The sequence below is a fragment of the Ambystoma mexicanum genome, chromosome 8 (genome assembly GCF_040938575.1).
Source record: "Ambystoma mexicanum isolate Mex_15411 chromosome 8, UKY_AmexF1_1, whole genome shotgun sequence".
NCBI classification, from domain to species: Eukaryota; Metazoa; Chordata; class Amphibia; order Caudata; family Ambystomatidae; genus Ambystoma; species Ambystoma mexicanum.
The window spans coordinates 1,411,876,316-1,411,900,925 of NC_090929.1; the positions used below are offsets into that span (position 1 = coordinate 1,411,876,316).

General features: G+C 41.6%; 1 protein-coding gene across 2 annotated transcripts in view; it reads left to right on the plus strand.

Annotated features, from left to right (window-relative positions):
- The window catches only part of CRTAC1 (cartilage acidic protein 1), a 2,821,007-nt gene that overhangs the window by 1,352,881 nt on the left and 1,443,516 nt on the right, over window positions 1-24,610 (plus strand). For both annotated transcript variants that reach the window (XM_069611550.1, XM_069611549.1), the window contains exon 5: window positions 21,419-21,575. In XM_069611550.1, coding sequence (XP_069467651.1) covers window positions 21,419-21,575 — 157 coding nt within the window. The remainder of the gene's footprint in view (window positions 1-21,418; window positions 21,576-24,610) is intronic.

Consider the following 24,610-nt stretch of genomic DNA (forward strand, 5'->3'; position numbering starts at 1 on the left):
ACTTAGATCTCTTTGGGAATTCATCAGATAAATTCAATACTCTGAAGTGAAACACATTTTGGTGTCCAAATGCACAATTGTTAAATATGAACCAATAGTTGTACAAAACCAAATTGTTCCACTACTGCTTAGTTACCTTACCTGAATAAAACAGAATGGATCTTCTTTAACAAGCATGCCCAGACACTTATTAAATCATTTATCCAGACTATTTATTTGATTAATGGCATCTGCATTGAGGAGTATTATGAGCCTCTATGATGCACAATCACGAGTCATACCTTTTGGGAACACCACATGCAATTAAGACTACAAGTGTAGGTCCAATTTCACCTTTGGTACAAGCATGTAATACACAGTAAAGTGGTAGCAATAGATGAGCAGCCAGACTTATCGCAAGAGTAAAGTGAGCAGTATCAGAAGTTACACAAAGGACAACAATTACTATGATTCAAGCAAACCCTGATTCAAGGTTTCTGAGTAAAAGAATGTACATTTATTTACACCGACAGTTATAAAACAGTTCACTATTATGAAGCAGCAGAAAATCACAATCTTACTACACTGCAATGACCCCCAATCAATTCTGGACAAGTTAAACTAAAAAACGAAGTGTGAGCAAAATGGCATTTCAACAATGTAAAAGGGAGGAAAAGACATGATTATCCACAATCAACAACACCAACAAGTGATAGACAGGGCAATCTAAAAAAGGCTTACTACAACTAGGATTCAAATCAATAGGCCTGGGCCAATGTCAATGGGCCTCATTAGGACCCAGGCGGTAAGGGGTTTACGGCGGCGTAAACAGCGCCGACCCTTACCGCCTGATTCCGAGGTCCCTTAGCGCCATGGAGGATTTAACACCTGCTTTTAGCAGGTGTTAAAATCCATGGCGCTAAGGGACCTTGTCGTTAATTACGCCACCGTAATTTACGGTGGCGTAATTAACGCCTTCCCCACTCCCATTATGCCCTATGGGGCAAAAATGGGAATGGGGAAGGGTAAATGGGTTAATGGGGACTTACCGTCCCGCCAACCTCGGAATGGGGCGGTAAGTCCGCCAACCACCATGGCGTAAACGTAGTTTACGCCATGGCGGTAAAGGTACGACCCAGGCGGTAACTTACCGCCTGGGTCGTAATAAGGCCCAATGGTTCAGAGTCTTTGCCTAGGATCACACAGTTCAGAGTAATTTGCAGTTAAGTCTTTGGCAAGAGTTCAAAACAAAGTTGGTCGGATGAAAAGTTATTTAAAGGAGAAGAGAAGGACAGGCCTTCAGAGAGGCGAAATATTTCAAACACTTTCACCGTGGTCGGACGGAACAAACTACCGGATTTGCAAAGTACCTTAAATGAACAAGAATGCTGTAGCTGAGGCGCTTGTTCCTGGCAGTTCCTGCAGGATCACCGTTCATGAAGTGACTGTCGTGGTGACAAAAAGGAGGAAGACAGGGGGGCCCTGCACTGCCCAGGGAAGAAGCCAGCAGCAGAGCAAAGCATCAAATAAAAGGAGCGCTCCTTAAAACCACAAATGGACTCTCTCCCACTGGCTATCCGGTTTCCTGTAGCACAGCACATTTGACCAGACTGAAGAGGAGGTCCCAGGGATTTGTGAGCTGGTTGGTCCAACCAGGCTCAAGGGGAGAAGACTCCTTTCGGATCTCCTCTGTCGTCGAAGTTTCAGGCGATTCGGACCTGCAGCAGGACTTCAGCGGGTGTCCAGTAGTTGCAGCAGTTGTCTTCCTTCAGCTTCTCATTGGCTCTCTCGATCCAGTTGCAACTATGCCTTCCAAGTCCCAGAGACCTACTTTTAAGCAGTTCTCCCCATCCACACAGCCTGGCTATCAATCACACAGCAGGGTGGCTGTCCTGGCAGGACAGTTTCCTAGCCAATCAAACTAGAGTGCAACTTGCATCTCCAAGGAGACCTTGTGCAGGGGGCCTCAAACCCCTCCCTCACATCCTGTCCACCCAGGCAATCAGGCGCCTAAGTAGGGCTTCTGTGCAGAAGCCCGCCAAAGGCGGCGAACAAAGGAACCAAACCTGGTTTGGTGCGCAGAGAAAAACACGAGAAAGACCTTTACAAAAAGAAATGGCAAATAAACCCAACCAGAACTGAATAAAAATAAAATGGGTCCAGCGGGTTAGAGTTTGAGTCTCCCACTATAGCCTCTAAAGTTACTGAGGCTATTTTCATTGCCCGTGGTAAAATAAAAAATTGTAGATACTAATGACACCAGCCAAATCTTAGAGAAAGGGGAATGAAATAATGTTCCATGAGAATCAGACAAAAAGGGATAACTATTAACCCTTCTAGTACTCTATTGGAAGATAGGTTGTACTGGGTCTGTAAATTTAAAAGGACTAGTAAAGTCAATGGTAACTTTACGTGTTTCTGGGAGACAATAGTCAGTCCCAGAAAATGGAGTTCAATGTGGGAAGTCTAAAAAGACAAGCGTGTGTCACTGAACTAAAGGTTCTGTGTGACACACAGTAAAAAGAGGATGCCTATGGAGTGGGTGAGACGCCATAGTCCATGAGCACAAAACAGTTACAACACACAGCAAAACACATGTAAGAGTGGGAAAAAAAGGCTCACACTCTTACCAGGTGAAAAAATTAAACCCTAGAAATCCAGCAAAGCTGCTGAGGGAGTCAACATGTAAGGGAAATTAGCCCTAACAGTTGGAACTTAGATCTCTTTGGGAATTCATCAAATAAATTCAATACTCCGAAGTGAAACAAAATTTGGTGTTCAAATGTACAATCGTTAAATATGAACCAATAGTTGTACAACACCAAATTGTTCCACTACTGCTTAGGTACCTTACCTGAATAAAACGGAATGGATCTTTTTTAACAAGCATGCCCAGACACTTATTAAATCATTTATCCAGACTATTTATTTAATTAATGGCATCTGCATTGAGCAGTATTATGAGCCTCTATGATGCGCGAAATCGAATCTCTTTGCTAATTAGAATTCGTTTTTGCAGATGGTGCCATTCTATCCGGAAACAATTGAGTAGTAAAGATTGCACAAGTGAGTAGGCTGAATTGACAGGTTTTATATACTCCACACATTATTTGAACCTTGAAAATTGTTCTTTTTCTACTTCTGTCAAAGGAGGAAAATCAGCATTATGAAGGAGATACAGAGTCTCCTGCCATTATGATCATCAACACCCTGGATAGTGCACTGTAGATCTGAAAAAGAAACCTCCTTGTTGTCTTTGTCAGTAACATGGAGTTGGTCCACGTGTGTATTTACCTCCTTCATACCACTGAACCTAATATGTTCTTGATTGTGTTAACCGAGCAGCCTGTCAGATGTATTACCCACATTGTACACTTTACAGAGACATGGAAATGCATGCAGTTTTCTTTTCTGGTGTCGCTCCTCGAATTTAGATCCTCCTAGTTATACAATGTCAATTAGCTTTTATGCTCTGTCCATCAAGGCCATTATTTCCTTGCATCCAGATAGTTGCACATTGTGCCTTCACCCAAGGCAAGCAAGACTGACTTTACGGGCAGTGGAAAGGGGGATAGGTTGAGCGGAGAATCAGGAGTCAGATAAAAACAATTCAATATTGCTTTCAATATGCTGACAAAAACATGCCTCCTATTTTGTCTTTAAGGCACACATTTCTACTTAAATCATTTGTTTTCCTGGCTATTATATTTAGGGTTTTACATCCATGAACGGTACCTTTACAGGTTTCACAGGTTACAGTGCCCCCACTTAAACTGACCTAATACTTCACCAACAACATTTGGGGCTGCAGTTGTAAAGATGTTTTGCTAAAGTTGAATTACTCAGCCTCTAGACCTTTCAATCTGATGTTTTTAATAGTTTTTGAAGACATGACTAAAAATAAACCTGTCCTTGCAACCACTCCCGATGTATTTTGCTCAAATACATACACCCGCTTAGCTCAGTTGTATTTCTCCTTAGTCATCCACTCACAAAAGATTTGAAACAATTTGCTGAATATAGAAAATAATTATTTGGTTTCCTTTGTTTACCACTACAGCATGCCACTAAGCATAAATGCCACATTAAACTCATCTAAAAAGAAAAACATGTGAATGGGGAAAACTACTAAAGTGCCATTCTCATTCTAATAAAGTTTATGAATCATCATTGAAAGGGCTTATAAAACATAATAATCCCCATGTTATCCTAATGGTGTTAATCTATAATGGCATTATAGTCCTGCTGTTGGTCCAATATCTATTTGAGATGTCACTTTATTTGGCTGCATGGATTGTCCGTTCCAGCCAAGTATCAGAGCTAATTCTTGCCACTTGTGTTTTGATAGCAAACTGTGGGCCTCATTATGAGGAAGGCGGTAGAGGGTTAATGGCGCCGTTAGAGCTGCCGGCCCCGTTAACCCTCTACCGCCTCATTACGAGGTCTGCTTGCGGGACCCGCTAAGGACGCCTGGTGAAACCAGGCGTCCTTAGCAGCAGACGAGATGAGACCAGGATGCTAACAACGGGCCTGTCATTAACAGGCCCCTTGTTAGCATCCTCACCATTCCCATTGAGCCCTATGGGGGCTCAAATGGGAACAGGGATGTACCTGGTCCAGGTTCCATGAATGGGGAAATACTGGGCCCTCCAAGGTCGGAATGGCCCGGTATTTCCCCATTCAGGGAACCCGGACCCGCTACCCGGTATGGGGGTAGCCATGGCACTAAAAGCGGCATGGCTACCTCCATACTTGTAATGAGGCCCTCTATCTCTTATTTGCATCTGAAGCGAGGCACAATCATTTTATTTTTTTCTCGTGCAATTAAAACTATTCAAATCACCAGAGACTATCGTCCGCTATCGTTTTTCATCTGAACTAGAAAATATCAATATATCTGTTTTTCTCTGCCTTTAGTAGTTCTGCAGTCTTGCTCTCACTTGTTACTTCGATGTTGCTTTCCTTGCCCAATCCATCTTCACTTTATCAATAAAATATGCTGTTAATTCACTTGCGTTTTGACTACTTTCCCTGAACTGCTTTTTCCCAATTCTCACGTCTCTATTCTCCCCCTTCATGTATCTTCTATCTCCCTATCCTACATTGCAACAGGGAGCAGCATCTCTATGAAGGTGTCAACCCTTTTCTGCCTTCCACTGAATTGATAGTTTTGCGGAAGATGTCCCTAAGGAGGGAGGGGATAATGGAAAGCACAAACATAATAAAGATGTACACATTGACCAAAAGTAAAAAAATCTTACTCTAACTTTCTAGTTCACTTCTCATGATCAATACATCAATAAATTGTCAATCAGCATAGAAAACCCGTATTACTCCTTTCCGCTCCCACTCAACCATCCACCAACCATTATCACCATACACATAGTCTTGTAGTCCTCCTCAGAGAATCCTTACCGCATCCTTAGAAATGAAAACAAATAGCCCCCTTCAACCCATCACATATCATGAACCTTCCCTTCCAATACACCTTCACGTTTGATACGTGACTTATTTACCCTGATCCCTGGCCAACTGGAAATCTGCAACCAAATACTTTGCCTTCTGGCTGACAGCTGCCTTATAGCAAATACAACAGAATATCAAGGAAAAGTTAAGCATTGTCTAAAGTCATGTCCTTAATGCAGTAGGCCATATGATATATCAGAATTGATTGATTTTTGATTGATATTTTATTTCTATCGCGCTCGTACGCAAGTGTTCAGAGCGCGACAAGGCAAGGGAGGGGAACAGGGAGAACAAAACAGTGATCTTACTAGGCCCAGTGACATTGAGAACGCACAAATGCATGAGAGAGGGGGAGGGGAAAAGTGCATGGAAGGGGGGAGAGGTGGAAAGTGCTAAGCAGAGGAGAAACAGATAAATAACAATAAATAAATAATAAAGGCAACAAACAGTGGTAATGCAGCCAGCAATTTGCAAGTGCTCGGTTTAAGGCAGCAGACAGGGTAGGTCTGATAAGTGCAGGAAGAAAAAGGGAGGGCTTTATGGGTACAGATACAGACCCCAGTGCAAGGGGTGGCCCGGAGGCAGGGCGGGAGGGTGGCAGGATGAGCAGGTACCTGGGCCCAAAAGAGGGTGGCCAGGTGCACGGTGCCAAGAGAGAACAGATCAGCAGGGGCGAGGGGGAGCGAAGGCAGAAGAAAAGAGGAAGGTCTTGAGGTGCTTCCGGAACCGGAGATGGTTCTCCTCAAGTTTAAGAGTGGCAGGGAGGCTGTTCCAGAGGGAGGCCCCAGCTGAAGACAGAGATCTACCCCCAGCTTGTTTCTTAGAAAAACGACTGACCATGTGGTTAACAATTGTGTTTGATCATCCTCTTCAATATAGCTGGAGACATGGCATTCTATGCATTCTTACAATTGACTAATCAAAAACAGTCTTTTAGCAAATCATGGTAAATTGCTTTTTATAGGTTTAATGTTCATTCCCGCTCCTAATTGGATGATTTTTCTGGCATTGCTACTGTTCAAAGATTTCACCCTTTAGAATGAATTTCCAAATCTTTTTTCTTAGGTTGACAGAGGAACAGTGCCGCTAGGCGTACAACTTGTGTGCTATTGTGCATCTTGATGCATAGTTCCCAGGTGACTTCAGAGAACAACATGTAGAGACCCTCATTGAAGCCACTCTTTAGTTAGGTTTTCAAGCTGGCATTGATGTTATCATCAATTCTATATGCAATGCCTCATAAACACCATCATAGTGAGGGTACACTGGATACATAGACATTTGGTTAAACTAAAAGATGTTATGTCTCTACATTAGGTCCCTCTGTATCCACAATCTTCTCAGCATATGCAATTAGCTCTCTCATGGACGCAAGCATTTCTGCCTTTTAGTTATCACGTTGTTGTTAACATATGGCTGTTCTGTCCGAGATTCCCACATACAACATCATAAACTACTTCTATTCTTGACATCAAACACAGACCAGCCTCTAGTTGTTTATATGACCGCATCAACATTTGTATGGACTTGCCATTGGCACAGTTAAGCATACATCAGCAGGTCTACATGTGGTCAAATCCCCCCCTCACAGTTTAACGCTCACTTCACATTTTACTATCAAGTTTCTCTTTCCTACAACAAAAATGCAAAGTTGCACCCAAATATATGTGCTGCACTCTGCTGATTAACTCACTCTTTCTGTCTATCTTTGCTGTCATGCTATCAAATGCCATTTCAGTGTTGGACCTTCACCCAGGACTTCTCACCAAATTCATGCCACACATTCTGGAAGCATTTATGATTTAGAAAAGTGGTCAGTACGTGGCCTTTTTCACAATCTATTATGTTCCTTGCACCCGATTCAGATTCAGGCGACATGTTGCCATAGGTATCACAGAGTCATCCTAAACAGGTGGGGGATTTACATGCACATAGGACTTTTTAGAGATCCCACGTTGTCCCCAATACCCATAAGCCTTAATACTAACGAGTCCCATAACTACTGAACTCTGAAGCATATTTTGAAAGCAAAGCACTGTGTATGTATTTCCAATCACAACTTTGTACTGATTTTGGGGGATTATGTGACATGACAACCCTGACTGCTGACATGAGGGCCATGTCCTATTTGCCCAATTCCCTTCATCCACACCCCTTTAATGCAAATTGTGTAACATCCTTCTTTACTCTATGCTCTTCATAGAGGCTGTTCTCTTTTTCTGATGAGAGCCAGTGACTCCCACATTAATAAACCATGTGAGTCTAAACATAGCCTCACACATGTTTTATTGGTAGCTGTTACATCACACAAGAGGCAGGAGACCATAACATCATGATTGAGAAGACTCACAGTCAACAAATAAAATTGCGACTGCGAAGTATGGAATTTGATAATGTTATAAGGGAACAAAGTTAGAGGACATTCAAAGTGTTAACTGTCCCTAGAGATACCTCCCTGTAATCCTAGGGGATGGTGATGTGCCACCTATCTTCTCGTCTTAAAAGCGGATAGAACAAGAAAACCTAGTCAACATGAATTTCCCTTAGTTGTTGTTTTAACATCCATTCCCAATAAGTTTAGATCTCAAGTACGCTGGTAAGATAACTATTTTTTTCAGAATATCTTTTGTTCGTGATGCTGGCAAAGTGAACGAGTGTAAACAATACACCCAGACTTAAAATAGAACACAGAATTGTGTAAACCGGTGATATTATTAAAAGAGAGACCACTATCTCAGGGGCCTACAATTTATTTGTGCCAGATACGTTAAGTCTCTGCTCCAAAGAGTGTTTAAAAATTCACTGAAGAAGCAATCAAATCAAATGGATTTACTTAAATGATCACACAACTTAGGATATGCAAAGAATCAGCCATATTCCCGGTAATGGTTGACAAGTTTCAGGAACGTCATTTAGCCAAAAACCCATGGGTAGCTGAAATGACATCACACGACCCTTAACCTCTGATGACATCACAGGACGTGATGTAATTTGACCCTGGCCCCAATTGACATTACTCAAAGTGATGGCACAAGACCTTTAGATGCTTCTAACACCTGTGTTTCCACTCAGAACATCTAACACACACTATCACATTCATACTCATTCACCCACCACTTACTGACCCCTAGCACATGCATGCATCTGACATGCACTTCACACATGGAAAAACACAACACATTTATTTTTTAAAAAGCCTTCTTACCTGTTTTTCCAGCTTCAGTCTGTCACTCCATACCACCCTTGGCTCCTCTGTGCTGCTCACAAACAGGGGCCAGAATGCTGGGAGAGCTTCCTGCTTCCTGTATATGAGCTATGAGGAAGCCGGAGGGGAAGGGCTTGGAGCTGAATGTGGCATGTGACATGTGACATGTGCCACATGTCATGGTCAACTCACCCTACTGAACGCTTCCTTCTCGCGCTGTTAGGCCTGGCCCAGCCTATACCCTGATGGGTGAGGAATGGGCCGGGACCACCCCAGACTAGTGTGGTGGGGCACCTCCTACTCTAGTGTGCAGGAGATGCCATTTAAAAATAATTTAAAAAAAACATTTGTTTTCAATGTTCTTTTTGCAGGGGTTGCAAGAGAGAGCACAGGGTTTTCAGCTGTGACCCCCTGCATCCCCCACATGACATCCCTGACCGGGCTCAGTGACCTTACAATATTACAGTCACCTTCTTCAGTACCGTCTTCATCTCTTACATGTGTTCCAGTGCAATTACATGGAACACAAACACCAATTAACGTAAAAATCATACTTTTGCTTGATGGCCGTTACAATGTCAACAGTAGCTGGGTGACACATTTTATCAGCACCTGCACAGAATGTGCAAAACACTGACTTGTGTGACAGTGCTTGCTCATGCCAACATATCTTCTTAAGATGGAGGGTGAATCTCTGAATGGCTGGCTCAAAATTCTCTCGTTTCCAAGTAGGCCACTCTATTATAGCTCGGCCGCAGACAGTGTCTGTTCCAGGGCAAAATGTATCATATTACAACTAGCTGAAACTGTGCTCGGCGCTAATACTGTGACTGCAGCTTTTTTGGCATCTGTCTGGCAGCATTGGTGATGGTCGCATCTGCGCTGTTCCTGGTTGCACTCATCTTATTAACCTGTTACAGTCTGGGTCATAGCGTATTGGTTGTTTTCTATTACAAAGGGCAGAAGCTAACACTGACCCCCCCCCCCGCCTCCACCCCCCGCCCGCCCTCCTATGTTTTTGGCACAATCAAATACCAGCCCAATCTCTTGGTCATTTTAGCCGCTGAAAACCGATGCTACATATAAAGGAACTGTGCCTTGCTATTGGTATATATATTTAGTATGTTAATGTCTGACACTCGCGTGCATAATTAATGGTGACAGTTGATGAAGGCATTGAAACAAAAATAAATAGCTCATAAAAGTTGCTTGGTAGTTTTACAAAGTACGATTGTCTGTTTATAAGAAAAAAATGCAACTTGTATTATAACTTAAACAGACAATGGTAGCCTTTTGCAATGTAAACACATTCATTGGGCGTGCTAGGAAAACAGTACCCATATTTTAAATCTCTTTATAACGTATACAAATTTACAAAAAAAACACAGCTTTTTTAGAACCTCAAAATCACGTGCATGTATCTTTTTTTTAAAACTTTTGAAAGGTATGAGGATATATTTAAAAGCACAGTTTTGATAGTAGGTTATTAGAGTAACATTGATTAAAGAAAGGCAGGAATTGATACAAGTAGTAACAATAACCTAATACTGAAAGGCTTTGTGGAGAATGTACACACCTATGCCAAAGTGGGAAAAATACGGGTGTGGATTTTTGTTTTTTTTCCACAATGGAATTCCCATGGGAATGACGAAAAAAACATGATTTCATCTGGGCATTTCCATGTGAAATAAATTAAAGATCTATGTTTCAGCAATTGCCTAAGACCTTGTTTCAAAAATTGTCTTCATTGTTTGTTAAATATCAGTGTTCTAGACGCACAGACATTTTTACAGTCTAAATATAAGCAACAATTCCAGTTAATAATTCATTTTTTATTTTTTGAAGAAATATAATGTACACTCAATGTGATTGCTCTATTTTTCTGCATGAGAAAATATAACAAACATTCACACTTTGATTTGTTAAAGGCCTTTGAAACCCTAATAGTTCAATTTGAGGAGAGCTATAATGCCAAATCACATCACTTCTGTAAGCAAATAAGGATTATGCTTGTGAAGTGTTTAAAGTAGTCATATGAAGAATTATATATTTCTTCAAATACATGAGAATTTTCAGTTGAGTTTTTGTTATTTTGTGTAATATTTTTACACTACTCTGAAGGTAGTCACAAACACAGAATTCGTTTATAAGATAACAACTTTGGGATGTGTACTTTAGCCACATGGTTCGAATCAAACATCATTTGTATTGTTCTGAGCCCGAGACCCTGTTTGGAAATGGTAGCACCACTTCACAAGTACAGAAAGCTGATATGATTGATATTAAATGCATCTACTATTCAGGAATGAGTACCTCTTCAAAGTAGTCTGGTACCCAAGAGCCCTGAAACCATAGTTTTTGAGGATAACCATTGACTATGCAAATATAATCCATTCATAATCGGTGTATGCAAATGTATGTTGTATAGTTATCCTCAAATGGAATTGTTTTATTTTAAACAGGACTTTGAGACACTAGAAATATAGGTGATCATGACTAACAGTGTCCTGGTTAACTGAATGTGTTATATAAGCACTTGCAGATTTATATAACAGTGCATAGAATAATTTGTGCAGATCTTTATTTAGTGCACAACTATGCACTGTAATCACAAGCATATGTATTTGTATTCAGTTGAGAATAGGGCGTCACTTTGAACATAAATGACTAAAACAGTAGGCAGTAACAACGAACAGAGGCAGTTGTAGGTGATGTTAAATAAGAATATTGTTGTAATGAACAACAGACACCGGGTGGCAAAGTTGTAGGGATAGGAACATAAAACAGGCACAGGGACTAAAGGACAATACAACATTTTTAACATTGAGAGATTTAGGCCAATATTTACAAATTACACTGATTTCTCTGAGGGCAGAATGCCCACAGGTGGTTTGGGTTGTTTGTTTGGATGGGAGAGAGGAGGGTTTTGGGGATCCTTCCATTGCTAGCTGGTGGAGTTTGAACCTTGTTTTGAAGAATTCCACAAGAGGTCTCTTTTGTTGGCTGGAGGCAGATCATTCCAGAGGAGTGTGGCAAGTAGGGACAAGGAGTTAAATTGGGAGGAGCTGTAGGGTGGAGGGGCAGGGAACTTCAAGGTTGTGAAGTATCAAGGAGGGGAATTGAGAGGGAGTACAATGAGACCATGTATGGATTTATAGATGAGTAGCAAACATTTAAAGAGATTGTGATTTTGCAAATAGGTCCATCCATCCTGGTGAGGGTAGGAAGAGGAAGGAGATGATCTGGCCTAGGTGAAAAAGGGTGTGCGTAACATAGTTCAAGACTTTTTTTAGGGGAGCCAAAGAGTCGAGGGGTAGATCAAGATTTAGGAATGCACCCTACTCGGTAGGTGAGAGCAGGAGTAGAGGAGGAATTTTGTTGAGTGATGCCTTTGGTTTGGACAGGTTTTTCTAATGTTTATAAATGGATACAGTGGCAGAGGCTTTGAAGAACTGGTAATGCTTCTGATCTAGTCCTTTCTAAGAGAAACCACTGGAGGAAAGAGAGTGGAGAGTTGACATTGTGATTGTCATTGGAGGCATGGAGAATGATGGATTCTGTCTTTGAAGAATTTAGCATGAAGCATAATCGAACCATCCAGTGGTGGACTGCATTTAGGCAGTTGTTTATGTGTTCAGAGATTGCAGGGTTGACAAATAGGAAGGAGTAGAATATCTGAGTATTATTATCATAGACGTGATAGAGAAAGCCAAAGAAAGAAATGTGTCTGCCGAGTGCAGCAGTATATGGTGCAGAGAAGTGTGTTCCGGACTGATTATTAAGGGACATCAACAGGAAGTGCTCTTGGGGAGGAGGTCCTCGAGTCCCATGAATTGAGAAAGAGCTTTTAAAAGGACAAGAGGACGCCCAGTTGAGTATGGTGTTCTTGCTTCCAAGAAAGGTAAAATCCACAAAATCAAAGGCAGCTGAAAAGGTATAGAAGAATGACAATGACGTACAGGGGAATGTGTTGGGGAATAGGAATATAATTGATACTGTGCATGAACACAGTCTCAGTGGAGTCTTTAGCCTAGAATCCAGATTGAATAAAGACAACAAGTAAGTGCACCTCAAGATTGTCACTCTGTGGTTAAAGAAAACCCTCTTAAAGAAATTAGAGAGGGAGAGAAGGGGAGATATAAGACTGTAGAAAGAGAGGGTGTTTAGGTCAGCTGTCAGTTTCTTTAGGAGAGGTCTGACTTTGGCTGTTCTGTAACATGCGGGGAAGATAACAGCTGAGAGAGATAGGTTAAATAAGGTGTTGAAATGAGCATAGGTTACAGGTCTAAGGTCTCATTCCAAGTTTGACAGTGCAGTAAAAAGTGGTGGCAATTCTGTTTCCACCACGTTTCCCTTACCACCAAACTACAAGTTTGCCGGTGGGGGGTAATTGATTTACATCCAGAAAAGAGCTGGAGGTAAATCAGGCCCCCACTTGCAAAAAACAGCCGGTATTACCAGCACTGGATTTACCACCAGTATACCGGCAAAATCAGGATGATACCCTAAGTACCTTAACAATCTGTGGTGCAAAGAAGTTAATTAGAGTGCAGGATGGGTTGGCATTATAAAGGATGAGTAGATGTTCAGTAGGGGAGGCACGGAGAAGTGAGATAGAGAGCAACATGTGAGGAAGGTGGGTGGAGAGAATGGGGAGGGGATGGTAGAGAAACAAGGGTTGACGATGTGTTCCGTATTTTGTGGACTTTGGTGGAGAAGTAGCGGCAAAGTCCTTGGCAGAAAGAGGAGGAAAAGGAGTAGTCGTTATGGAGCAAAAGCATGGACTGGAGTGTCATAGATTGATTATGATGGTGGGACCCGAGAGAAGAAACAAGATTTGCACAATAAGTGCATCTGGCTGTATCGAGAGACACAGTCAGGGTCAGTAGAGTCCTCATAGGCAGCTGGAAGAGTGGGAAAGTGGTATTTGTTCCAATGGTATAAGCAGAGCTGCATTGTTGACTTCAGCAGCTAGATGGTTGGAATACTTGGATGAGGATGTGGGCATGAGGCACTAGGGTAGTGGCAGGATAGTACTCATTGAAGGGGAAAGGTAGTGCAGGGTTGAATTGGGTAGAGGCCAGTTCATTGGAGTTAGAAGTAGAGTAGAGAGAGCTTGGAGTGAGTTATTGAATTGCTCAATGTAGAGGGCCATGGAATCAAGCTTAAATTCACATTTGGTGTTAGCTAAGGGAGGATATGGTAGATTGGGGAAGAATAGAGATGTGAATTGAATGAATGGGTGGTTATAGGGAGAGGGGTCAATTGTGGGAACAGATTAAATCAGAGTAGAAGGTTGAATCTTACATCAAGAGAGTAGCCTTGGGTGTGTGGGTTAGAAGATTATGTAGGTTGCCTAGTGAGTAGTTACAGGGATTGGAGTGTAGATGGAGCTGTTGTGCATTAGTCATATTAGAGACGTTGAGATCGCCATTATAACTGCAAAGACATCAGTGGTAAGTGTTTTCTGTACGAGGTCAAGATCAGAGAAGAAGTGGATGAGCATGCCCAATTGGTGGTAGGTGAGGTTGATAGTAATAAGGCTGGCAGTGGGAAATTGCACTGACATACTGTCAAAGGATGGGAAGTAAAATCAGAGAGGAATGCCAATATAGTGTGCATGATGATCATGAGATCAACACAACCACTTATTTTGGTGAGATGAAGGGAGTGAGAAAAATGTACAGTTGATGTGAAGGGCTGGAAGTGAGGAAGTTTCCTTTGGAATCCAGGATTCAATGATACCCATCACAGCGAGTTTGGAGTTATGGGAATCCAACTAATTTGTGAGAAAGGAGGGTGTATTTGCAGAGAGAGTGTTATATTCAGATACCGTGGGTGAACTTGATACAGTGAGCAGAAGTCACAGAGGCCATTGTTGGAGTAGATGAAGGGGAGCAGGTAGGGTAGATGACATGTGAGTGTTTGGAATGTGAGAGCAGTAACCTCAGTGTCCTTTGGGAGATAATTGAAAAATGGGGATGGGGAGATTAGGGAAGAGGAGCCTATGGATGGAGGCAATAGAGAATGGAGGCAGAGGGGCAAAGAACAGTAAAGAGGAGCTGGATTAGCTGGTGCAGGGAATCCAAGGAGTGTTAGGGAGGTTGTAAGGGGATAATGTGGTGCTAGGTGACCAAGAAATGCAATTTAATAAACCGCAAGGACCTAATCAACCAACAAATAAAAATTTTAAAAAAACAGCGTGTCATAGGAAACCATAAAATGCCATTAAGAAAATCTAGGCAATTAAGAAATGCAGTTCAAGAAATCACAGGGTCCTGGGCAACCAAGAAATGCAATTTACAACATGCTCTTTGTATATGCATTGGTGGGAGTTCATAACAGTGATCGCTTAGATTTTGGAAAAGAGACTCATGGTTTTTCTGCATTGATGGTACAATGGACGTAGAGGAAAATTCGGGAGAAGGACCTACTAGGGCCAAACATAAACTGCTTTTTCGTTTGCAGCACTTTGTTGTGGATACCAGGCAATAGGAGACCTCTAACAGGGATTCAATAGATGTTGCAAGGGCTACTGAGAGAGCTGCCAGCTTCCAAAATGGACACTCGGGTATAAATGGAAGCTAACATTGTGGTCCAAGTGCCGGGATCTTATATAGCATATTTCCAGCTCCAACAGTGTGTGAGCATCTGTTTTTGATGCAGACTGCCCGCTTCTGAGATACACGGAAAAGTTCATAGCTTCAGAGGGTATTTCAGGTAAAGAACTCATCAGCAGGCTTGCAATCATGTAGGGCAGAAGTCGCAATCAGGGAGCTTCCTGCTTCCAAAATGGCTGTTCATGGACAAAGGTCGGAAACATGTTGATCCAAGTGCAGGGATATTCTACAGCTGAGCTCCAAGTTCACCAGGTGGAAAGCAGATACTGTACCTACTGAATTCAGACTTCTTGGATGCACTGAGAATCCCACTGCTTAACACAGCAATGCTGGTAAATACAGATTGGCAGGTATTCTGGGAAAAGCTGGATATGTAATACTAATATTCATATAATCATTATCATTAATATACTTGTTGAGTGTGGACCTAGCTGCAGGAAGCAACAACGCATGTACAAATCACGGGCAGATGGACAGAGGGAAGCAGAGATATAAGGGAGTAGGGAACTAACACAGGAGAGAGAAGGTGGGCAATTTTCCTGCAAGATATTTACAGCAACCAAGGGAGTAACCGGGGGAAACACATGACCCAATATCAGGTTAGGTGGGGCATGGAAACTGTGTGGACCTAGATGTTAAAGAGGAGTCATGCATTTAATAATTAAACATTCCAGACAACATTTTTAATCATCTCAAGGAAAATATATATATATAAAATGCATATGTATGTTTCCGTACTCAGCGATACAATGTATTAGTCTTAGGTTGCCCTATGCTGCCCAAATGGTAAAGTGCACCTACTACAACAACAGTCATAATTTCAACATACGGATGCAATTTATCAGTGTTAGGTTGCCCTCTGCTGTCCAGATGGCAAAGTGAACCCACTTCAACAACAGCTACCATTTCAACAAACAGAATGAGCACAGTTGTAAGCGGTCATGTTCACCTTCCACTATCGCAAACATTTGGAAGTTACTTCTTTAAACCCCCACTTTTCATCCCACAGGGTATGGCAGTTCCAGAGTCAATGAACAGTTAATTACTGACTCAATGTTTCAGTCACTAAAGAGCGAAACGCTGTAGGACGACTGCCTCCTCATGAGCTAGAACTGAAAGTAGGTGCAGTGATTATGCTACTATGAAACCGTATGCATCACAGGGACTCTGCAATGGAACAAGGTTGACAATTATGCATCTACAAAGACACATCATAGAGGCCTGTGTGATCTATGGAAGGAACTTAGGTAGTGTTCTTATACCACACTTACCTCTCATTCCATCTGATACGTTTAGCCTTATCAATGACCATTAATAAGTCAGAGGGACCAATGCCCCCACCATGGAAGTGATCAGTGGTAATCCCAATATTTAAGGAGGGGAACAGAAGTGGCCATGTGAATAACTGACCAATATTGATCTTTAAAATATGCTAGAATTGCGTATGTTACACCGGGAACAGCTAGTAACTATAATATTCCAACACATAGTCGTCCTTGCTGGCAGAATGAGAGTTGTCTGGAAATGGAAAGTCAAAGTCCCAGACAGCCTTTGTCCCCAGCATAGAAGTACCTATTTCTGAAGTTTATAGAAATATTTCTATGCTTGGGCCAATGAAAAATCCAGCAGTTTACCTCAAATCTGTGTTCCTTGGACTAGTATCCTCACATGGCAATGATGGATCTGGATTTTCCTAGAGATGATTGATTTATTTTTGAGTCATTTCTCTACTTCTTTATTATTTTTGCCATTTGTATATCAGATTGTGCCATTGTGTGATTGCAGATTTAAATGCTCCAATGTAAAGCAGAAAGTCAGTTTTACCTCGATGAATGTTTGTGTTAAGCAAGTGTTTGCACAGGGAATTATGGTTTTTGTTCACACTCTACATGTTACCACCTGAAAGGTCAGAAACCTTGCTTGATCAAATCTTTCCATGAATGTATGGAACATGCTGCATTGCATTTTCAATCTACACCAGCAGATACATAAGCAAATGTACAGTACAGAAAACCTGTTAAAGAAACAGCAATCTAAAAGGTCCACATGGCAAAGCTCTGCCCATTCCTTGGGGACTGTGAAGTCGTCATTCCAAACTGAGACTAGCAATGGTGTCATTTATCTTGACACTGCATGACAAATCATAATAATTTCTCAACAGCTGTTGCCTAACCCACATGGAGCACATGCCCCAACTATTAGGGGAGAGAACCTGTGGGTGTGGAAATGCCCTAAAGATGACACAACCATTGACCTATGCGATTACACCAATTTGGGACTGCAAGGACAGTACTGTGTAGAGTCCTCCCCTTCGCTCAAAAATGCATTATTCACACCTAGTCCTTGCTAGATAAAATCTGTATTGCTGATAATAAAACAATCACTAGAGCAGAACCACTGCAAGATTAGAAGGTCTGCACAATACCACAGCAAATTGGACTGCACTACGTGGAAGCTCAATATCTATATGTCTTCCTCATGCCTGTAGAGGACATCTCCCACATTGAAGCCCAATGCCAGTGGAATCCCATGTAACAATAGGCCATAAATGGGAAGGTTGCTGTTAATGACTTTCACAGCTAAGAACCAACACCTGCCAGGAACACGTTACCCAATTAAAGATCTGATAAGTAGGATCATGGGAAGAAGGAATGTAATCACAATGCACCCTCAGTATTGTTGTTTCAATATTTGTTTTGAACTCAGCTTCTTTTCCAGATGTGTCTCTTTTGAATTCCCGAACCTTATAGGGTGAATCAGGAGAAAGTGGACTGTTGGAGACCAGACATTCCAACAGTTGTAACAGCCACAAAACAGAACACTGTAACTCAGAGACTTTCATTGTTACCACACTTATTATCAAGACAACTATTTTCTGGAACATTAAACCATCATGTGACTATAGCCTTTCAATGTACCAGTGTTTAACTGTAAATCCATGTGGAACTTTAGGATCATTGAGCCATGCAGCCACTAGTAAATGATGGTGGGCCCACACACTAGCACTTATTGTCTCCTAAATACCTGTTCTGAGAGACTCCGGGTTATCACAGTTTACCAACATAATTCTCTAATGAGAATGGTTCTAATTGGATGTAACCTATAGAATGAATTGAAAGCCTATTCTTGTATGAACATTCCTTTTATATACCTTGATAAATGGTTACCCTGTAACTTGACCACCCGACTCCAAAAGATCTGACTGCTCCACCACAAGGTCAGTCAAGGCTGGCTAAAGATTCCCAGTTGGCATGGGTCAATAACATTGTCCAATCTGCTCAAGAGATTTGAGGAAAATCCTGATTAGATGTTATCAGAGGAATACACTTTAATGATGCATAGTTTCACATCCACATCTCATCCAATTATCATTAATATCATATGTGTGGCTTCTGGTCACCAATTTTGAGTGGGATGTGCCATAATGCCCTTACCAAGGTCTTAACATGAATTCCAGCCTAACCTAGCAAAGGTTACATCTATAGACACTTTGACAAAGTCGCATCTGTAGACACCCATATCTAGATTAATAATTTGTCAGCAAAAAAATGACTTACAAAGCCACGTGATATATTTATGTTATGTCCGTCCTGAGACTGGCACTTAACAAGGCCATGCCTGCACTAATGTCATGCAGTGCCTGCTACATGCAGGGACAAGAGTAATTGGGCAGGAGTACTTCCATTATTCTTTTTCAAAAGAAGATGTGTGCCCAGAAAGACAGCTATGGCCACTCTAGTAACACCTTTAATATGCATTGGTGGGTTCAGATTGATCTGGAAATCATAGATCCCTTTGTAAGCGACGCAGGTAATTTGGTCCATATTCAGATTGGGCATAGCACAAGGATCATGAAATTAATAGCCATTCAGATTTGGTTTCACTTTTCTGACAGGTGCACATGGACCTTGGTCGGTGGACTTTAGATAACACATCTCTTAGTCATAGTGCCTTTGCAGCCCCTACCCACTGAACTATTATTCACAGAGTGATTGTAAAAGTTCCGATTGAGATCCACAATAGTTTCTCTAAGCATCCATTACCCAGGTTCAGTATAGCCAATTTGGCCATTAGGGCAATACCCAAACCAAAAATACAAAATGCTAGCGTGGGGCAGTTTTTTTTTTTTGTTGGTCAAAGTGGGCCATCTTTGTGTGCATTGTGGGCCTGTTTGATGAGTTAGTTCACCATGAGGCTAGTAGTTTGTCCACTGTTGCTGATTGCATATTCTTTCAAATGCCCAATTTGCATCACTTTTTTTTTTATCAAAAAACTCCCCCTTGGGTACTATTGAAACAGTCTTTGACAAATGGAATGAATTGTGATTTGAAATTGTGGGCCACTGTTTCATTGATGCCCGAGACAATTTAATGCCCCAGTCCGACCTTGCCATAACCTCAGCTAATTGGAGTTTTCAGTGAAAATTAATGCTCTGTTTCTGAAAAAAACATTTGCCAGTTTTGAAGGATTTTCCCTCCACCGCCTCACGGCAGGAAGGTGCTTGTCGTTGCAAACAAAAACATTGTTGTGTATCACATCAACAGCATGGAGTCACTTTTACCCAAAACCTGTGTCTCTTAGTTGTGGAATAGTGGGATAGGATGCTTAGTTAGAATACATCACAGAAGAATCCAGAACATGTTGGTGGATCACCTCGGAAGGCTTGCTCCTACTCCCCTTTGGTGACAGCTTCCACAGAACATGATGTTCCGCCTGTTTGCAGAGGCTATGCTGGGAAGAGGAAGGATAAGTGTTTTTTTCTGACCCAATTTATTCTTATTTTTTAGACTTTTTGAATCTGAGATCCATTACTCTAATGTACTTTAAAATGTTAATGTTAGTGTTAATGTTAAAGGATATTTGTACGTCACGCTATCACCACTAGCACCAGAGTGGTCCCATGGTGCTCTGCAGATCTGAAAAGGAAAGGGGGTGAGTTAGTGGGAACGAGTGGGATAAGTGCAAGAGAGCAGTGACGTGCTGTTGGCAGCTAAAATTCGGTTAACACCATTCGCTGAGCTTGGCGGTGCTTTTTTCGATCTGTAGCCATTGTGTGAAGCTGTGCGAAACTATGTGTGGTTTGTTTTGTTGTTGCGGTGTATTGAAGTTTGTGCAGTTTGTTGTGCTTTAGGGTTGTGGTTGTGTTTGGTTAGAGTTTGAGAGGTGTAGGCAGAGGGGTGTAATATTTAGTGGATTGGTTATTGGCCTCACTACCTAGAAGTGATATGTGCTAAATTTCCACATTCGTTCTAATTGTGACATGTGAATATCTCTGCATTTCTATCTATATCCGGCTCTGGCTAATATTCACAATACTGTCTTTATGTGACTCACGCCAATATTCACAATCATGTCCAAATGTGGCACTTGCTAACATTAACAATCTTATCTAAATGCGACTCAGGCCATTGTTCACAATTCTAACTAAATGTGGCCATTGCTATCTTTCACAATTCTGTCTAGATGCGACACAGGCTAATGTTCATAATTCTAACTAAATGTGGCCTGCTTTCTCAATAGTAATGCGATATCCTCAGCTTTCAGCTTGCCACTGGATTTCTGAAACATTGCATTTTGACAGATAGGGCTATCCATTGAAAATGTGGCTATTAATAATCTCATACCCAGTCGTTGCTATGAATGAAAACAAAGAGCGGTAGCCCACTTTTTCCTTTTCGCTCTCGCTTGGAAGAATAATCATATACCTTCTTCTATAGATGGTGTACATTCCTTTGTGTCTAAACTTTCATTTTCAGAAAGCCATTAGATTACGATGGGTCTCATTTAGCCATCATTGGAGCTGATAAGAATTCAAATAGGCATATTTTCTCCCTCTCAAGCTTTATTAGTAAGCAGCACTTTTGTGGTCTAATTCCACTGTACTGCCATTTACAAACCTGTAGTACATTTCAGTTATTTATTTTTTTAAATATTGTTTATCCTGTAGCATGAAAAGAAGGGAGGCAATGAATTGGTGGAAGCATTGAGTCAATACCAGTCTCTCCTATAGTGTTGTGGATTTTTGGAAGTTGTCATATTTGATGTTCTTGACTTCGTTTTTTGGGGAATGCTAAATCTATCTTTATTGGAATCAGTAACTGTATCACAAATGTGAACTGTTGCCTAACTTATGTCTTTCTTCTCACAGGGATCTGGTAGATATTCCATCTACATTGCTAACTATGCTAATGGAAATGTTGGCCCTCATGCTTTAATTGAAATGGATGAGGCAGCAAGTGATCTGTCCAGAGGGATCCTGGTGCTTACAGATGTTGCGAAAGAAGCAGGAGTCAATAAATTTACAGGTAAACTGTTGGGCCGCGTTAGATCTTAACCCATGTCCTGTACTGCACCTCAAAAAGGAATTTTGATAGGGTTACAAACACCCTTCATGTTAAACAAGTTAGGACTCAAATGGAATGAGTAGGCAAATGTGATCTGAGGGCCACAGTAGGAGCTAATTAATCAACTTAAGGAAGGTTTTAACAGTGTGACATGTACTGCTGAAATCTCTGATTTCAAACATTCAAAAATATTCATGAAGATGCCTATCTTTAGTCACATATACAGTTTTGTTCATATACAACCCTGTATGGAAAGCTTGCAAAAATAGCTGTATCATGTGATATGATATGATAGTTTATGTACATAGCGCCTATGTTTTTTGTTTTAATTGTGAATCTTAGTCAATCATCTTTGACTTTTTACACAAAAGATAACATATGATGTATATAGCGCCTATATACGATGTGTTTCAAAGCGCTTCAAGGCAAGCGAGGGAACAAGGGAAATACAATGACATTCTTATAGGCCATAAACAGTAAGGATATGAAACTAACTATCGTACTTGGCCTGAAGACATTTCAGATAGTGCAAGAGCTAAGACATAGATAAGAAAGGGAGGGGGAGAGCGGGAACGAAACGGGAACAGATGGGCAACTACTGTACTAGGCCTGACGACATTTCTGGTAGAGCCGGAGAAAAACAAAAGGTGAGGGAGTGGGGTGCAGAAAGGGAGCGGTGGAACAAAACAAGAGACTGTCGTACTAGGCCTTACGACATTTCAGATAGTGCTGGAAGGGGGGACAACTAAGAGGGGGGAGAAGATAGACGAGGTTGCTATCATACTAGGTACAGGGACAATTCAAATAGAGTAAGTACATAAAAGAGAGTAAGGGGAGGAGATAAGAAAAGGGAGAATGGGAGACTAGGAGAGAACAGAGAGTAAGCAGTCAAAAAGAGTGGGGAAGCAAGAGGGGAGAGCAAATACAATTGCAGAAGTCAATAGTAACACATAATGTTGCAAGCTAGGATACAAGATGAAGATTGGAACATCATGATTCAGGGCCACCATGAGTACAAGATGCAAAGGAAGTCCAGCATGAGAGTTGAGAAAGGGTGACACACCATGAATCAATGAAGTCCATAAAAGTAATTTGTATTTGTTTATTATTTGTATCGCACACCAAACCCTGAGGTAACTGGGTGCTTGAAAAACTTAGGGGTTACATACAAGGCAGGTAGATTACAATCCAGCGTGGATACGGCAAGAGGGACCCTGGTTACAGGTGGGTCAGATAAGATAATGTACAATAGTATAACTAAGAAATGTGATGAGGAGTAACATAAATAGACAGTGATTTCCAGCATTGCCCACAAGACGGTGATGGTGAAACCAGAATGTATCATGACAGACTCCTGCAGAAGTAGGCTGGGGGGCTTAGGGGGAGAAGGGGAGCAGGGTAGAAGAATGAAGCAAAACAGGCAACACTTGTGTGTGAGAAGGGTGTGGGGCACAAGGGAACATCACAGGGGGACCAGCGGGGGTGGGGATGGCCTGTGGGGACAGAGGGGTAAACACATCTTGATGCATGCTTACCTACTGTCCGAGCAGGAGGTTCGGCCCTGGGTCCTTCTGGTCTGAACAGGAATTGCCCTTTTCTTCGTCTGTCCTTCACTTCAGATGCCCAGGCAAGAGACGCCCTTGATCTATGAGTTAAGAGCAGGAGGGAAGATGCAGGGATAAGAAGGTGGGTGGTGCTTAGACCAGGTGACCTAGATCCGCTTGAACCTGCTCCCCATCTGCAAAGGAAAAGAGGCTGGAGGGTTTCTTAAGTAGGGAAAAAGAGGGGCAACCAGGAAGGCACCAGGTGGGCGGAGCTTGCTAAGTGGGGAAAAAGAGTGGCAACCTGGAAGGCGCCAGGTGGGCAGGGCTTAGGCCAGGTGACATAATGAATTAGAAATGTGATTAATTAGAAATGTGCTGCAGCTGGAACAAAATGTTTTTGCAGAAATTCCACCTTAGATGACTTGGAATTATATAGGCTAGCAAGTAAACAAAAAAACTACAAAGGGTTATAATCACACAGAGCTAACTTTCAAATGATGGGGGTATAGTGTATTCAGAAAAAAAAAAACATTCCATCAAACTCACATCAATTGAAAACATCACCTATTACATAGATAACATCAACAGTAGAAATCATATCATATGCTTAAGTATCATTCCATAAACTAAAAGTCAATCTGTATGAAATCCTTTAATATAAAACCTGCCCCCTCACATATAGTAAATTCATTAAACCGATACAATATACATCATAGGTAGTCTACACAATGCCACACAATCTGTATAAATAAAACTCTTAGGTATGTTTCTGTACTCAGCTGATGCAATTTATCAGTGTTAGGTTTCCCTCTGCTGTTCAAACGGCAAAGTGCACCCACTTCAACAACAGCTATCATTTCAACAAACAGGTGCAATTTATCAGTGTTAGATTGCCCTCTGCTGTCCAAATGGCAAAGTGCACCCACTTCAACAACCGCTATCATTTAAAAAAACAGAATGAGCGCAGTTCTGCGCAGTCACCTTCACCATCCACTATCGCGAACATTCAAAATTATTTCAAGCTACTTTGTTTCACCTTCACTTCTCTTCACACAGGGCACGGCGGTTTCAGTGTCAATGCACAGTTAATTAATGGTTGAATGTTTAAGTCTCTAAAGAGTGAAATGCTGTCAGATGAAGGTCTTCTCACAAGCTAAAACTGAAAGCATGTGATGTAATGATGCTACTATGCAATCTTGTGCCATCACTGGGACTCTGCAATGGAACAAGGGTGACAATAACTCCTCTACAAAGTCACATCATGTATGCTTGTGTGATCATTTGAACTCAGATATAGTTCTTATACTGCGCATACCTCTCATACCATCTGATATGTTTAGCCTTTTCAATGACCATAAATAAGTCACAGGGGCCTACGCCCTCTTTCTGGAAGTGATCAGTGGTCATTTCCGATATTTAAGGAGGGAGACATAAGTGACCCCATGAATTACT